General features: G+C 43.1%; 1 protein-coding gene across 1 annotated transcript in view; it reads right to left on the reverse strand.

The window, feature by feature from the left end:
- The window catches only part of myo5b (myosin VB), a 310547-nt gene that overhangs the window by 70961 nt on the left and 221963 nt on the right, over positions 1 to 17623 (reverse strand). Inside the window, exon 17 of the mRNA XM_070867495.1 lies at positions 4624 to 4710. Within this exon, the coding sequence (XP_070723596.1) occupies positions 4624 to 4710 (87 nt within the window). The remainder of the gene's footprint in view (positions 1 to 4623; positions 4711 to 17623) is intronic.

A 17623-nucleotide genomic window follows, 5' to 3' on the forward strand; every position in this document is an offset into this window, starting at 1 on the left:
TCATTTCCCACACCAGCCATTCTGTTGGCCTCTTTCAATGAGATTGCCCATTTAATGCCAGATTACAGAGAATTACACTGAATGCATAGCACAAAAACAGGCCATTTGGGCTACTGGTCTGCCTGCAGTGGAAGTTTCAAAAAGGAATTGGTTATATAACTGAAGTGGAAAAATTTGCAGGGATATGGGAGAAGAACAGATGAGTGGGACTAATTGGATAGTTCATTCAAAGAGCTGGCATGGGCACAGTGGGTTGAATGACCTCCTTCTGTAACAGAATCATAGAATCTCTCAGCACAGAAAGCGGCTATTTGGCCTTTTGTGTTGGTGCCCGTGCTTTGGGAGAGCTATTTAAATTACTATGGAATCTGCTTCCTTCTCCATTTTAGGTAGTGTGTTCCAGATCTGAACAACCCTATGTGTGAAGAAATTTCTCCTTATTTTCCCTCTAGTTCTCATCAACTATTTTAAATCTATGACCTCTGGTTACTGACCCAGTTGCCAGAGAAAAGAGTTTCTCCTTACTTCCTGTATCAAAACCCCTCATAGTACCTCTATTAGATCTCTCCTTAATCTTCTCTGCTCTAATGTATTGCTATGATTTTGCTGTAGGCTAGAAGTTCTCCAAAACCCATTTCACCTAGGACTCTTATAACTAAAAGAAGAAACATTCAACCCGTCAGTATCGGCCAGATGTGAATCCAGATACAGAAATGAAAGAACAATGTCCGACCCACTGCATTACCCAGTCCCTTCATCAATCTTCTTTCAAGGAACTGTGATCATGCAGTACTGAAATCTCAAACATTCAGGAACTCAGTGCATGGACTTAAACCTGTCAATACTCAGTTGCAACTGCAGAGAGACAAGAAGAAGACATGTTCAGCCTAACTATTTCAGATTCCTATCTATTTTTATTTCAGATTTACAGCATCTGCAGTATTTTGCTTTGGTGCAGCCCATCATAGACAGTACATTACCCATTTAATATGCGAAAACACAACTGGAATTAAATGTTTCCTGATCTCCAAAGATTATCACATCAATATCCAGAATATTCATCCATCCTCATAATTAAACTGTTTAATGTAACTTGTCTTACAAATCTGCATGCCAAATAATGTTACCATTAAACAAATAATTAATTTGCAGATAAAGGGCTAAGGCCTATAAGCCCTTTGTAAACTTAAAGAATAGATGAGATAAATTAAGTAGTAATGGCTTTGTGACACCAAACTTGGGTTTTAAAAGTCCATAGATTTTAGGAGGAAGGGAAATGTGAGAGAGGGGAGGGGTTTCACAGTCTTGAAGGAAAGAATGAGCTGGAGTTGGAGATGCTGTGATATCGAATTGGCCCTTAAGGTCACTTGTCCAGAAAATTAGTGGACTTACACTGAGATATAGACAGATACACGAATGCTTGATTGATTATTTTAAAAAACAAAAATAAAAATGTACATATAAAACCATATTTATAAACTATGTGATGTTGATCCAAGCAAATTTCTCAGTATGGAAAAAAGTTCAATTACTAATGCCAAGAAAAATAAAACGTTAGGTTTAAGAAGAGAAGCCAGGTGAGACATTTGCACTCGGAAGAGTAATATAATTGTGAGCCAAGTTTCTAAGGGAGGTGACTGAAATAGTCAATCGGAATAGCTTTAACAGTTTTATTCTTGAGAAACCAGTAAATGCATTTCTGGAGAGAGGAATGGAGAGGAATAATCAGACGGTGGGTTGAGGGGATTGAACTGCATAAAGTGACCAGCTTTTTGCTGTTTCTATAAATTCTTACATTTATCTAGTCTGCTCATATAGCTTTAGTTTAAAAAAAATCCATGGAAGATACATTAATGACTTGAGAGAGAAGTTGGCACACTTCATTTGAAGTCAGTGCTAGTGCCCGTTTTTTTGGCAGGCTCAGCCCCCCAGCAATATCACCGTATCACACCCTGCAGTTGGTTCACACCGCAAGAGATGCTGCTCTGTACGTATCCAGTAAAAATGAGAATTTAAATAATTACTCTTATGTGGCCGGTGGGATTAGTTCAGCAATAGCATCGTGACTCAGATTTTATTGTTGCACCTTCTTCAGCACATGAAATAAATTAACAATAAATTCTGGTACAATTTCTGTTAACTTATAGATGAAGAAAAAGGTAATAAAATGTTTTATAATTAGAAAGACTAAAAAAAAGCTTGTTTATTCTTCACTCTCCTCTCCTTGGTGACATATCGTAGACCCTATCCAACCTATTTACATCACCTGGGGAAAGGTCTCGTTCCTTTCTGCTTCTCAAGTTAAGTCAGAATACCAGTCTAATGTTCGTACACCTTGCATTATTGCCATCCTTGGCATGTTGGACCCAAGTTTCCACACGCGCCTAGAACGGCGCAGTCCCGACCTGGACACCCGTTTTTCACGCTACAAAGTGCGCCTAAAAAAATCCTCGGTATTTTCCACCTACCTGCAGGTCCTCTGGCCCTCGGTGCAGCCAGCACGAGCTGTGGGGGGGCGGAGCCAGGTCCCTGCGCTGAAAACAGTGCCGGGACCTCTGCACATGCGTGCTACAGTGGGCACGCAAGTGCAGTAGCTCCAGGCGCCGAACTGTGTGGGAGGGGCCCGAAGCACGCAGCCCCTAGCCCTGGCTGAATGGCCTTACTGAGGCTGCGTGAATAAGGCTCCTCCCACGGCCAGCTCCTGCTCCCCCCCCACCCCCGACCAGACCCGACACCCGCTCCCGCCCCCCCCCAACCCCGCCTCCGGACCAGACCAGACCCGACACCCGCTTCCCGCCCCCCCACTGCCTCCGGACCAGACCCGACACCCGCTTCCCGCCCCCCCCACTGCCTCCGGACCAGACCCGACACCCGCCCGCCCCCCCACCCCCGACTGACCCGACTCGACCCGCGCTCCTGTTCCCGACTCCCCGACCCGCGCTCCCGCCCCCCGACCCGACCCCCCCACCCCCCCCCACTGGACCCGACCCGACTCCCGGACTGGATCCGACCTGACCTCCCCCCTCCCTCCCTCCCTCCCTCTCTTTCTCCCCCTCTCTCTCTCTTCTCCTCCACCACCCCCCGACCCGAACCGAACCTCCCCCCTCCCCGACCCAACCCAACGCCACCTACCTGTAAATCTGGTGCTGAGGACGGGCCCTGCCCAAAGTCTCGGGCCGGCCCGTTCAGCCTTCGGTCCCGAAAGGCCTGCCTGAAGCACTTTCACACAGGTAGGAAGATGGTTTATTTAATCTTTTCTTTGCTTATAAATCTTTATTCAGGTTGGATTTATTTGTATAATATTTGTATAAGTATAAATAAGGATTTATTATAGAATTTAATGACTTCTCTTCCCCCCTCCCACCTCGTTCTGGACGCCTAATTTGTAACCTGCGCCTGATTTTTTAATGTGTAGAACAGGTTTTTTCAGTTCTACAAAAATCTTCAGTTGCTCCATTCTAAGTTAGTTTGGAGTACGTTTTCACTGTGGAAACTTTGAAATCAGGCGTCAGTGACCGGACACGCCCCCTTTTGAAGAAAAAATTCTGTTCCAAAGTAGAACTGTTCTACCTGACTAGAACTGCAGAAAAAAGAATGTGGAGAATTGCGATTTCTAAGATAGTCCGTTCTCCACCAATTGCTCTAAAAATCAGGCGCAAATCATGTGGAAACTTGGGCCCCTAATTTCTATTGTTACAGCAATAAGCTATATTTATAATGACACCTTTAACAAAGTGAAATGTCTTGAGGTGCTTCACAAAGGGACACCAAGCAAGATATGGAAAAGTGTTACAGATGATGGTCAAAGGTATTGTTAAAAAAGTAGGTTTTGAGGAGGCTTTTGAAGGTGGGGTGCAGTAAGGCAGGGGGATTTGGAAAGAGAATTCCAGAGTGCATGGTCATGATGGCTGAAGGCTCTGCCACTGACATTGTAGAGAAAGAAGCCAGGCATGTATTCAGAACAACAAAGGGTGAAAGGTAGAATGTAGGGTTGGAAGAAGCTTCAGAGGTTGGGTGGAGTAAGTGTTCATGTACGAGATCAGGTGAGAACAGCACTGAGCTTGGTTGTGATGCCTTGTACAGTGAAGTAGCCTGCTGACAGCACTGTCAAGGCTCACACATGAAAAATGGCCACTTCAGTGAAGTACTGGACGTATTAAGGAGTGTGGTACATCAGCAATTGGGAAGCTTTCAAGTGGACTTGGTTTCTGGGCTCAATCTGCTTTGTAAAGGAGTTGTATTACTGCTGCAGATGTCGTATCTACTCTAGCTCATACTTTTTCAAAACCTATCAATAGCTTACTTCAGGTTTTTTTTTTTGTTAGTCTCATGGATTTTCTCAGAGGCTACTAGAACGGGCACAAGAAATTACATAGACTGAGCGGATCTCAGGAGTTCTTCACTGTATCCATGCTTGTAATGGGGATCCGAGCGTACCCAGAGATGGTACAGATACTCTACAGGCTTCAAAGACAGCAGTTTGACCCTCAAATACTTCTGTTTTTATCCACCAGTTGTACTTTGCATGCAGTAGTGGTAGAATCCGGATTCCGCCTCCCATATAATTATATACAAAATGGTTTCAGATTAACCTATGCAGAGCAGCATGAGCCACACACCTACCTGGATGGGTATCCTGCAGCGCTGATACGGATAGTCTCCAACACGCCACAGGCCCGGAGCTGCTGTACAGCTCGTTTCGGATCAAATCTGAGAGAGAGAAATGAGCATTTAAAACAAGGATGGAGGTGGGGTTGTTGGCGTTAAGGCATGTTAATGAACCACAAATGGTCAGGCCTAGATCATGATGAACTGGCGTAAAAGATCGATGAAATTCGGGCAGTGTGTAAGAGTGGGCGTAAGACACTTGCGCTTAAATTTCCTTGATCTTTTATGCCGGAAATTAGTGTTATGCCACAATTACATATTTGTTTGGGTGCAAAATTGCAGCAGATTCCGAGCCATTAATATTGGTTATCTTTTCTCACATTGTCTTTTAGTCCTTCTAACCTCCATTTACACTTCCCGACTATACTTTCCACATTCCTCATAATTGCCTTTAATATTGTTTGCCCTCATTTCATCACATGCCTCCCGTCAAAAGTTTCAGTTTAATTTTAATCTTCTATCTTATCCAGTGAACTCTATACTTTGATGCACTTCCTTTTCACCTCGTCGGAATGTATTTATTTTGTAATCTGTGCATTTCATATTTGAAGACTACCCACTAATGATCTGTCGATCTCTCTGCTCGGTTTTCTGCCTGGTTCATTTGGGTCAGATGTCCTTTAATTTTGCCATTTTCCAGTAAGGTACTCGTTCTTTGACTTCATGATTCTTCTCTAAACACAACATCTCTAGCTATTTAATGTTAAAACACCAGCACATTACATGAACATATTACAAATTGTAAGTCTGTATGTAAGTCAAGATGCTTCATTTCATGAGAGATTATATTGTGGTATTTTAGTTCTGCGGTACTCCAAGTATGAATCTATGCATAAATAATGGGCCACAGAAGGCATCGTTGTGCAGTGAACCATCTGTATGCTAACAATGTATTCAGTGGTGAAACCTGGATGGGTCAAAACCAAGTGCATTCTGTGCTTCATTGGTTCCATCGATAAACCTGAGACCATCCCATCCTTCAGGACTCAGCTGATTTTTATTCTATTGAAAATCAATGCAATGAATATTAGATGGGTGGGCAGGCAACCTGCTTTGCTAGCTTATTCCTCAGGCGGTGAAGATGAAAATCTAACCCACTGAGTTTTTCAACACAGACAAAAAGCAAGCTGACCAAGTAGATTGCTTCAAATAAATCAAACACACTACTAATAAGACACTTGTTCTGCTGGCTGCAATTGAAATGGTTCAAAATGTGTTTAAAGAAATGCAGGAACAGCTGACAACAATATAGTCTGCTACCGAGTTTGTGAGATATCAGATCACGGCCGAGTGGAGATAACTGACAAAATTCTTTCACCCAAAGTTCAGCCTGCAGTTGGATGAGGTGATAAGAGGTTGGAAACGTGGATGTACTTCTGGTCTAAGTACCCTATAACACCACCAAAGCTGAACACATTGATGAAGATCTCTTTTTCTATCTCTGACAACAATGCCACAAGTTGCCAATATCTTCACAATGTAGGTGAAGCGCTGAAGGCTTTTGGTCACAAATAGAAGAGCTGCACTGATATTGGCATTAGCAATGATGGTGCACGGCTACATTGGACACAAAATGGCCCTTTTGAGCAGAGTCAAAGAAGTACTTCAACAGTTGTACTTACCACACTGTGATCTACTGAGAGTACTTGCATTGAAAGACCTTGGAGTGAAGCTGCAAGAGTCCCGAAATATTGAAAATTGCCGAATACATGAAATCCTGTGCACTGAAAACATTGCTATTCAGATCTTGCACAAGGAACTGGGCTCTATTCCATAGAGGAAGTTCACAGTCAGTCGTCTGGTAAAGTCTTGAACTGTGCCTGAGAGCTATGAGGTGAACAACGTTTGTAACAGGAAGTAACAGCCCCATCAGTTAAAATTCAATGACAAGAAATTCCGAACATAACATGGTGACTTAGCTGCTATCTTTGGAAAAAGGTAGCAAGCTGATTCTGTAACTTGAAGGGAAGAACAAATGTATTTATCAAAAGTGGATTGATCTGTACAGGTTGGCAAGATTCACCTTTGGCGATAGGATGTAAATGAAGGCTACTTCATGCCATTCCAGCTCCTGTCAGAATTCCTGAAAGTAGCTTAGAGCACGGTTTTCCTCAACATTTCACCCATCTCAACAGTCCCTCCAAGCAGTTTGAAAAATATTTTTTCCAGTCTGAATGTGTGTGGGTTTACTGTCCATTCACAACAATGGCAGCTCAGATTTCAGATCTTCCCATCACATGCCAGGAACTGTTGATTAACATCACTACAAACAGCACTTTGAAATTCTATTCTGGGAAACAAAAGAGCTGGAATAATTTTGGATCAGCATTGAAAGAGAACAGTCACAGATTGTAAGGAAAGCAACTGAACTACTGATTCCTTTCAGAACATTCCACTTATGTACGCAAGGTTTCTGCCAGGTGTCCCGATTGAAACAGGGTATTGGTGAGGCCGCACCTGGAGTACTGCGTGCAGTTTTGGTCACCTTACTTAAGGAAGGATATACTAGCTTTGGAGGGGGTACAGAGATGATTCACTAGGCTGATTCCGGAGATGAGGAGGTTACCTTATGATGATAGACTGAGTAGACTGGGTCTTTACTCGGAGTTCAGAAGGATGAGGGGTGATCTTATAGAAATATTTAAAATAATGAAAGGGATAGACAAGATAGAGGCAGAGAGGTTGTTTCCACTGGTCGGGGAGACTAGAACTAGGGGGCACAGCCTCAAAATACAGGGGAGCCAATTTAAAACCCAGTTGAGAAGGAATTTCTTCTCCCAGAGGGTTGTGAATCTGTGGAATTCTCTGCCCAAGGAAGCAGTTGAGGCTAGCTCATTGAATGTATTCAAGTCACAGATAGATAGATTTTTAACCAATAAGGGAATTAAGGGTTATGGGGAGCGGGCGGGTAAGTGGAGCTGAGTCCACGGCCAGATCAGCCATGATCTTGTTGAATGGCGGGGTAGGCTCGAGGGGCTAGATGGCCTACTCCTGTTCCTAATTCTTATGTTCTTATGTTCTTAAACACCGAAACTGTCTTGAAATTTCATCCTTTGAATTAGACTTGTTTTTTGTTGTCATATTTGTAGAAAAAAAATTTGGCTCCAAAAACCAATGAAACTTCCACAACGATATCCTGCCGATCCGAGTTTTAAATTGCGATCTTTGTAAAATTAGTAAATGAAGTTTTGGTTGGTGGCTCTGGAAAATCTTGAGACTATTTTTTGTATTTAAGGTATGTCAGTGAGGACAAGGGTAATGGTTGAGCATGACCTAGTGTGGGACAAGATACAATCAGCTTAGTTTTGAAGAAGTTGGAATGAAGGAGAGAATACAGGCAGCTAAACTTTAAACAAGTTGGAGTTTATGGAAGGTCGCGGATGGGAGGCCAGCAAGAAAAATATTGAAGCAATTGAATCGAGAGGGCACGTTGTGTATAAAGAATTTAGTAAAAAGAAAACACATGTCACAGTTCTCTTCTGTCTCTGACGGGCGCCATTCCTCGACTTAGCTTTCATTTTCTAGGTGTCATTGTGCCAGTACTTTTCATTTATGTTTACCAATGCATTATACGGAAGAGGCAAGATACGGCTCAGCTCAATGCACTGTGTATTATTTGCATCTTGTTTTTACTGGAGGAGGCAGGTGTCTCCATCGCCAGAGAAGGAGACAAACTGCACATCATTTGCTGATGCAAATTATGTGTTTTGTATACAGGTTTCCGATATGCTGTCAGATCTTTGATAAAACCATCATAAAAAAAAATGCAACACAATAAGCTGCGATGTTTCCAAATAAAATAAGCTGGATGGGCAATGCTATCTGAATGTGGTGCAACAACTTGGTTCTGGAAGAACAGTTAGAGAGCAGAATCACCTCAAACTCAATCGCAGAAAATCATTAGGTTGTCATTTTACTTCCAGTTGCTATGGAAACTTTATTCAAATTTTAGAAAAGAAAATATAGCAGCTACAATGCTTCTTGTGCAGGTTTGTACTGATTTCTGCATTTTTTTTTAAATAAGTTCCATTACTGGAACTTGTAATATCAGCCTTTAGTCAAGCGGCCGGCCCATCACACCTCCTCAGTATGAAGGATATGTTTATGAGATGGTAATACATTTCCATCTCGAGCCTTCACTTGCTGATTGCTTCAATGATTGCTGAAATATATGTTTGAGTTATATGATCTGAGCAACCAATAAAACTTGAGTTTAAATAAATCAGTTGCACCTACAAAGTGTACCAGCACACAGGCCAGACATGCAGGTCAGTCTTGGTATGTTGAGTGATGTGAATAAACTGTGTCGAGAAGATAAACAGCATCAGGATTCCAGCCTGTTTTTTCTACTCTCATCCGGGAACACTAATGTCAATTGTAGCAGCCATACTGCAAAAAGACTTAGAAAGACTTGCTTTTATATAGCGCTTTTCATGACCACCAGACGTCTCAAAGCACTTTACAGCCAATGAAGTACTTTTGTAGTGTAATCACTGTTGTAATGTGGGAAACACAGCAGCCAATTTGCACACATGCAAGCTCCCACAATCAGCAATGTGAATAATGACCAGGTAATCTGTTTTTTGTTATGTTGATCAAGGGATAAATATTGGTCAGGACACTGGGGATAACTCCCCTGCTCTTCTTCGAAACAGTACCATGGGATCTTTTACATCCACTCGAGAGCAGATGGGGCCTCAGTTTAACGTTTCATCTGAAAGACGGCACCTTTGACAGCGCTCCTTCAGTACTGCCTAGATTATTTGCGCTCAAGTCCCTAGAGTGGGACTTGAGCCCACAACCTTCTGACAGTTTTCTAGGCTTTGAAATGTTATGACATTTGTTTGTCCAGCTCAAGAACATACTAGAGGGACATTAGTTTACAAATGGCATTTGTCTGAAACTCTTCACTCCACCATCTCAGTAAAGGTATTAACCATTTAAAATATAATAGCAGAGAGAGTCATTTTAGAGAACATGTCAGGAAATATGCTATTATCCCAGAATTTCAGGCCCCGAATATTCCATGGATAACCAATAAAGCAAGCTGAAGCTGATGAAATAGAAAAGTCAAACTTGTGCAGGAAGAATGCTGCTTGGGAGATTTAAAAAGGGGAGCCTAGCTCTGGCTTGAACCTCTACTGCATCCATTTGCCCAGTACTTAAGGCAGTCATCAGACACAAAGCAGAAAATGCTGCATACCTCTGCAGTGTGAATTCCAACCATGATCAATCCAAATAGAACCAATTAAACTTTTATTGCTAGTAATAGTACTGACAGTTATAGATTACCTACCTGCTTCAGCTAGAGTAAAACTTGTACTAGTCTCCAACGTGCAGAAGAAACATTGATTTTTTTTTTCCCAAAATGAAATCAACATTCATGAGCCAAACAAGAGAAAGAGCTAACTTTGCATGGGTCACCGCTCTCGAAGCTTCGTGTTATCATTAATTTCTGGCACTATTTATGTGGAAAAACTGCTGCAAAACTTCATTTCAAGCATCGCTTCATTGTTTTTCCAGGTTATGATTTTTACTGAGAGATCTTAGTCCACTGCATACTCCGGCGATAGTCCAGAATGTTTAACCCTTTGTTACCTCTCGAAGGAGGAAAAAAGATTTATGAATTCTCTCCTCAAAATTTCAGGAAATAAAGTGTATGCAGAAATGTCAACAGAGGACATTGACATTTTGCCTTAATATAGGGTTCAGATGTAAGATTTTAAATTTTAGCTCCCAATTTTTAAAGTTACATTTTGGACATCTATTACAACACATGGGAGACTCTGAAGAATTGCACCCTAAGGAATTCCCTCCCTCTGCCTTCCCACCTTTAAGATGAGCACAGTGACCACACTTCACCATATCTCCTTCTGTGGCCCAGCAACCCCTCTCTGACAATGTCTCTGTGAAGTGCTTTGGGACATTTTTCTACGTGAGAGGTTATATAAATGTACGTCGCTATTGCAGCAAACGCTCGAGTGCCGACAAGCTGTGCCATGGAGTGAAGCGATGCATGTTTAGAACATAAGAAATAGGAGCAGGAGTAGGCCATTAGGCCCCTCGAGCCTGCTCCGCCATTTAATAAGATCATGGCTGATTTGATCTTGGGCTCAACTCCACTTCCCTGCCCGCTCCCCAGAACCCTTTACTCCCTTATCCCTCAAAAATCTGTCTATCTCCACCTTAGATATATTCAATGGCCCAGCCTCCACCACACTCTGGGGTAGAGAATTCCAAAGATTTACAACCCTCAGAAAAAATTCCTCCTCATCTCAGTTTTAAATGGGCGATCCCTTATTCCGAAACTATGCCCCCTAGTTCTAGATTCTCCCATTATAGTAAAAAAATTAATCGAGTAAATTACTGTGCTGTTGTGGGAAGATACACACTTGAGGTTTGGGAAACAAAGCCAAAATTAAAATTTCAACAAGACAATCTATTAATCTTGGACATCTGACTGTAATGAAAAAAATAATTTGCATTTATACGATGCAGATTCTGACGTCCCTAAGTGCTTCGTAGCTAATGAAGTACTTGGAGTGTAGTCACAGTTGTAATACAGAGAAACACCATAGCCAATTTGTACACAGCAAGGTCCCACAAACAAAAACGACCAGATCATTTGTTTTGATGGTGTTGGATGAGGAATGTTGGTCAAGACAACGAGATGTCTTGGGATCTTTTTCTGTCCACCCGAGAGGGAAGATGGATCTTTGGTTTAATGTTTCAACTGAAAAACACCACCTCTGATAGTGCAGGAGTCCCTCAGTACGGTATCGCAGTGTTATCCTATGTTATGTGCTTAAGTCTCAATATGGTAGAGTCCATTTTCTTTAATCTACAGGTCAGTTAATGGAATTAGCAGAGACTTGGTAGCAGGTCTGTGGCCCGACCTATTAACTAAAATATTCTGCACAATTTAGTGCTCCTCACATACAAGGTGATGTCTCAGTGCACTTTACAATGAGCAAAAGATAGAGTGGACACTGTGCATGGGAAAAGGGGAGAGAAATGGAGAGGCTAGAATAGTAAAAGAGGAAGGTTTCGAAAGCAGCAAAGGAAGTAGTAAGGTGGAGGGAATTGGTTGGAGAATTCCAGAAGGGAACTGGTTGGAGAATTCCAAAAGGTAGAACCATCATTGGATGAGTGAGAAGCCACCGATGGTGGAGCAAGAAAGATTGAGCAGCAAGGAGAACTTCAATGTTAGAGAAGTGGAGGGTGCACACTGAGACTTGAGGCAGATCGAGATACCGAAGGTAGATTGGTGTGAGATTTGAACACAAAGACAGAAATTTCCATGCTGGAGCAAGAGAAGCCAGTGAGCTTCAAGGGGACAGAAGTGTGGAACTTCGTGAAGGTAAATGAGGTGGGATGTGGCATGTTGAGGAGTTTAAAGTTGTGAAGGTTGACAGGGTAAGGCCAGCCATCAGCCACAAGAAAGAGATTATAATGAAGTGAAAAGATATTTACGAGCGATCCCCGCACCTGTATTGTTTTTCCCCCTCTCCCCTGGTGGCTGTGAATTCACAGCACAAACCTGCTCAAAATTCAGCCCAGATAGGCAGTCATGCTCAAAGAGACATCACATGCACCGATGGAAAAAAGTCAGATCAGTACAGTAAGAGGTGATCTGGTGCCTTAAGCGAGGTTCTGGCTTAATCAAATTGAATTACAATGCAGAGAGCTCTAATCTGGCAGTGCTTAATGTTGACAATGGGTTGCAGAAAAAAGTCTATTCTGCAATAAAAGGCATTCTATTCTATACAAAGTGGCATCCCTCACCTCAGTGGGTAAAAATGCACCATTTAGTACAGAAACACAAAGTACTGACTCAAATCCTCTCTACCAGACTGGCCCAATACTGTACAGTCTTACTATTCAATGCTCCTCAACAACCTGAATTATTCATACAGTCTCTCTAATACACCATAACATTATCGAGATTATTTGCAAAATGAGCCATATTTACATGCTTCGCTCGCTATCCTATTATCCTAATCATTCAGCTGCAGTGTTGTTGACTATAGCTTCCAGATAAAGCAACTGAACACATGTTCCTGCAGCTGATAAATGCTACACGTTATACAATAGGATTTCTCAATTACAAGTGTGGATGCTAACCACTCTTCAATTACAGTGGATAGGTCAATAGGTTCCGTCAATTACAAATGCACATTGATAGAGTTTTCCTCAGTTACATGTACACACAACTGCACGTGCTGATGGACCCATCAATCACAAATGTATGTGTGGACAGACTTTGCCAATTGCATACGTAGATAACCTTGTCAATTAAAATGCATATTATAACTGGTGGTATCAATTACAACTGCACAGTGATGCATTGAAGCTCATTATTATCCAACCAATAGAATGGATGGGCCAGTTTATAGACTGTTCGTGGCTCATTGTCTCCATTTAAAGTAAACTATGAAAAGCAATTGACTCATCAAACTATGATAGTTTGTATTAATTTTCAGGATACTAGAAGATGGTGTCTTGAGATCCATGCCCTGTAAAGAGGGAGGGGGAAGAGTAGGTAGCTGGTTTTACTGAAAAGCCTACTGGTGAATCAATGAATGGGGAAAAAGTCAGAGGGATTGCCCACTGGCTGAGAACATAGAATCATAGAATTTACAGCATAGAAGGAGGCCATTTCGGCCCATCGTGTCCGTGCCGGCAAACAAAGAGTTGTCTAGCCTAATCCCACTTTCCAGGTCTTGGTCCGTAGCCTTGTAGGTTACAGCACTTCAAGTGCATATCCAGGTACTTTTTAAAATGTAGTGAGGATTTCTGCTTTTACCACCCTTTCTGGCAGTGAGTTCCAGACCTCCACACCTCTACCACCCTCAGTGAAAAAATTTCCCCTCCTACCAATTAATAGAGAGAGAGAGAGAGAAAAAAACAAAGACACTAACTAGGTCTGAGGGAAAAGATTGGCCAAGTGAGGGGAAACTCAATAATATAAAGCCCAGAGAAAGTTAGAATCAGGAGACCAAACAATAAAAGTTAAGGAAGCCCACTAATAGGGATAAAAACAGAAAATGCTGGAAATCTCAGCAGATCAGGCAGCATCTGTGGAGAGAAAGAGTTAAAGTTTCAGGTTGATGACCTTTTGTCAGAACTGGCAAAAGTTCGAAATTTACAGATTCTTAAAGAGATGCAGGGGGCACTGAAAGGGGGAGGGGAGGAAAGAACAAAGGGGAAGGTCTATGACAGGGTGGAAGGATAGAGAGATTTGAGAGACAAAAGGGATGATGCGCCAAATTGAGATGGTAATGGCACAAGTTAGGAAACAAAAGATGAGTCTAGATAGGGTGTGAATGGCGGAATAATTACCAGCTGCCACAGGAAACAGAAAAAAAAATTTAAAAAGCGGGGGGTGGGAGGAGGGGGTTGTAAAAAAAAAAGGGGAAAGGGAAATAAATATGGGCAGAGGTTCTGGTCTGAAATTGTTGAACTCGCTGAGTCCAGAAGGCTGTGAAGTGCCTAAACGAAAGATGAGGTGCTGTTCCTCGAGCTTGCGGGACGGAGAGGTCAGAGTGGGAGTGGAGTGGAGATTAAAGTGACTAGCCACCAGAAGCTCAGGGTCACGCTTATGGACTGAGTGGAGGTGTTCGGCAAAGCGGTCACCCAATCGACATTTGGTCTCTCCAGTGCAGACCACATCGTGAGCAGTGAATACAGTGTACTCAATTTAAAGAAGTACAACGAAATCGCTGTTACACCTTAAGGAGTGTTTGGGGCCCTGGACATTGGGAAGGGAGGAGGTAAAGGGGCATCTAAGAATATAAGAACATAAGAACTAGAAGCAGGAGTAGGCCATTTGGTCCCTCGAGCCTGCTCCGCCATTCAATAAGATCATGGCTGATCTGATCATGCACTCAGCTCCACTTCCCCGCCCGCTCCCCATAACCCTTTATTCCCTTAATCGCTCAAAAATTTATCTATCTCCGCCTTAAATATATTCAATGACCCAGCTCTCCGGGGCAGAGAGTTCTACAGATTTACAACCCTCAGAAGAAATGTCTCCTCATCTCAGTTTTAAATGGGTGGCCCCTTATTCTAAGACTATGTCCCCTAGTTTTAGTTTCCCCTATAAGTGGAAATATTCTCTCTGCATCCACCTTGTCAAGCCCCCTCATTATCTTATACGTTTCAATAAGATCACCTCTCATTCTTCTGAACTCCAATGTGTATAGGCTCAACCTACAAGTCAATCCCCTCATCTCCAGAATCAACCTAGTGAACCTTCTCTGAACAGCCTCCAATGCAAGTATATCCTTCCTTAAATACAGAGACCAAAACTGCACGCAGTACTCCAGGTGTGGCCTCACCAATACCCTGTACAGTTGTAGCAGGATTTCTCCGCTTTTATACTTGATCCTCCTTGCAATAAAGACCAACATTCCATTTGCCTTCTTGATTACTTGCTGTACCTGCATACTAACTTTGTGTTTCATGCACAAGGACCCCAGGTCTCTCTGCACTGCAGCACTTCGCAATATTTTTCCATTTAAATTATAATTTGCTTTTCTGTTATTTCTGCCAAAATGGATAACCTCACCTTTTCCCACATTTGTCATGCTTGACAAATTTTCTAGAATTTTTTTTGAGGATGTAACTAGTAGAGTGGACAAGGGAGAACCAGTGGATGTGGTGTATTGGACTTTCAAAGGGCTTTTGACAAGGTCCCACACAAGATATTAGTGTGCAAAATTAAAGCACATGGTATTGAGGGTAATGTATTGACGTGGATAGAGAACTGGTTGGCAGACAGGAAAGAAAGAGTTGGAATAAACGGGTCCTTTTCAGAATGGCAGGCAGTGACTAGTAGGGTACCGCAAGGTTCAGTGCTGGGCCCCCAGCTATTTACAATATACATTAATGATTTGGACAAAGGAATTGAATGTAATATCTCCAAGTTTACAGATGACACTAAGCTGGGTGGCAGTGTGAACTGTGGGGAGAATGCCAAGAGGCTACAGAGTAACTTGGATAGGTTAGGTGAGTGGGCAAATGCATGGCAGATGCAGAAAATGTAGATAAATGTGAGGTTATCCACTTTGATGGCAAAAACAGGGAGGCAGAATATTATCTGAAAGGTGACAGATTAGGAAAAGGGGAGGTGCAACGAGACCTGGGTGTCATGATACATCAGTCATTGAAAGTTGGCATGCAGCTACAGCAGGCGGTGAAGGCAGCAAATGGCATGTTGGCCTTCATAGTGAGAGGATTTACTGCAGTTGTACAGGGCCTTGGTGAGGATACACCTTGAATATTGTGTACAGTTTTGGTCTCCTAATCTGACGAAGGACATTCTTGCTATTGAGGGAGTGCAGCGAAGATTCACCAGACTGATTCCCCGGATGGCAGGACTGACATATGAAGAAAGATTGGATCGACTAGGTTTATATTCAGTCATCAAGATCCACGGCGCGGTCCTGGACACAGTGGATCACTTCCCATATCTCGGGAGCCTCCTAGCAACAAGAGCAGGCATCGACGATGAGATCCAACACCGCCTCCAGTGCGCCAGTGCAGTCTTCGATCGCCTGAGGAAAGGAATGTTTGAAGACCAGGCCCTCAAAACTGCCACCAAGCTCATGGTCTACTTGCCCTCCTCTATGGCTCAGAGACATGGGCCATGTACAGTAGACACCTCAAGTGGCTGGAGAAATATCATGAACGATGTTTCCGCAAGATCCTACAGGTCCCATGGGAGGGCAGGCGCACCAACATCAGCGACCTCACTCAGGCTAACATCCCCAGCATTGAAGCACTGATCACACTCGATCAGCTCCACTGGGCAGGCTACATAGTTCACATGCCAGACATGAGACTCCCAAAGCAAGTGCTCTACTCGGAGCTCCTTTATGGCAGTCGGGCCAAGGGTGAGCAGCAGAAATGCTATAGGGACACCCTCAAAGCCTCTCTGATAAATTGCAACATCCCCACTGACACCTGGGAGTCCCTGGCCTAAGACCGCCCTAAGTGGACGAAGTGCATCCAAGAGGGCACCGAGCGCCTCGCGTCTCAACGCGGAGAGCATGCAGAAAACAAGCGGTTTGCGGAAAGAGCGTGCGGCGAACCAGTCCCATCCACCCCGTCCTTCAACGACTATCTGTCCCACCTGTGACAGAGGCTGTGGCTCTCGTATTGGACTGTTCAGCCACCAAAGAACTCACTTCAGGAGTAGAAGCAAGTCTTCCTCGATTCCGAGGGACTGCCTATGATGATGATGATGATGATTCATTGGAATTTAGAAGAATGAGAGGGGATCTCATAGAAACATATAAAATTGACAGAATTGGACAGGTTAGATGCAGGGAGAATGTTCCCGATGTTGGGGAAGTCCAGAACCAGGGGTCACAGTCTAAGGATAAGGGGTAAGCCATTTAGGACCAAGATGAGGAGGAACTTCTTCACTCAGAGAGTGGTGAACCTGTGGAATTCTCTACCACAGAACGTTGTTGAGGCCAGTTCGTTAGATATATTCAAAAGGGAGCTAGATGTGGCCCTTAGGGCTAAAGGAATCAAGGGGTATGGAAAGAAAGCGGGAATGGGGTACTGAAATTGCATGATCAACCATGATCATATTGAAAGGTGGTGCAGGCTCAAAGGGCCGAATGGCCTACTCCTACACCTATTGTCTATGTTTCTATTATACTCCATCTCCCAAATTTTTGCCCACTCACTTAGCCTGTCTATATTCCTTTGCCGATTTTTTGTGTCCTCCTCTCAATTTGCTTTCCCACCCATCTTTGTATCAGCAGCAAACTTGGCTACATTACACAGTCCTTTCATCCAAGTCATTAATATAGACTGTAAATAGTTGAGGACCCAGCACTGATCCCTGTGGCACCCCACTAGTCACTGTTTGCCAACCGAAAAGTGACCCATTTATCCCGACTCTTTGTTTTCTGTCAGTTAACAAATCCTCTATCCATGT

The sequence above is a fragment of the Pristiophorus japonicus genome, chromosome 2, assembly GCF_044704955.1.
Source record: "Pristiophorus japonicus isolate sPriJap1 chromosome 2, sPriJap1.hap1, whole genome shotgun sequence".
Lineage (NCBI taxonomy): Eukaryota > Metazoa > Chordata > Chondrichthyes > Pristiophoridae > Pristiophorus > Pristiophorus japonicus.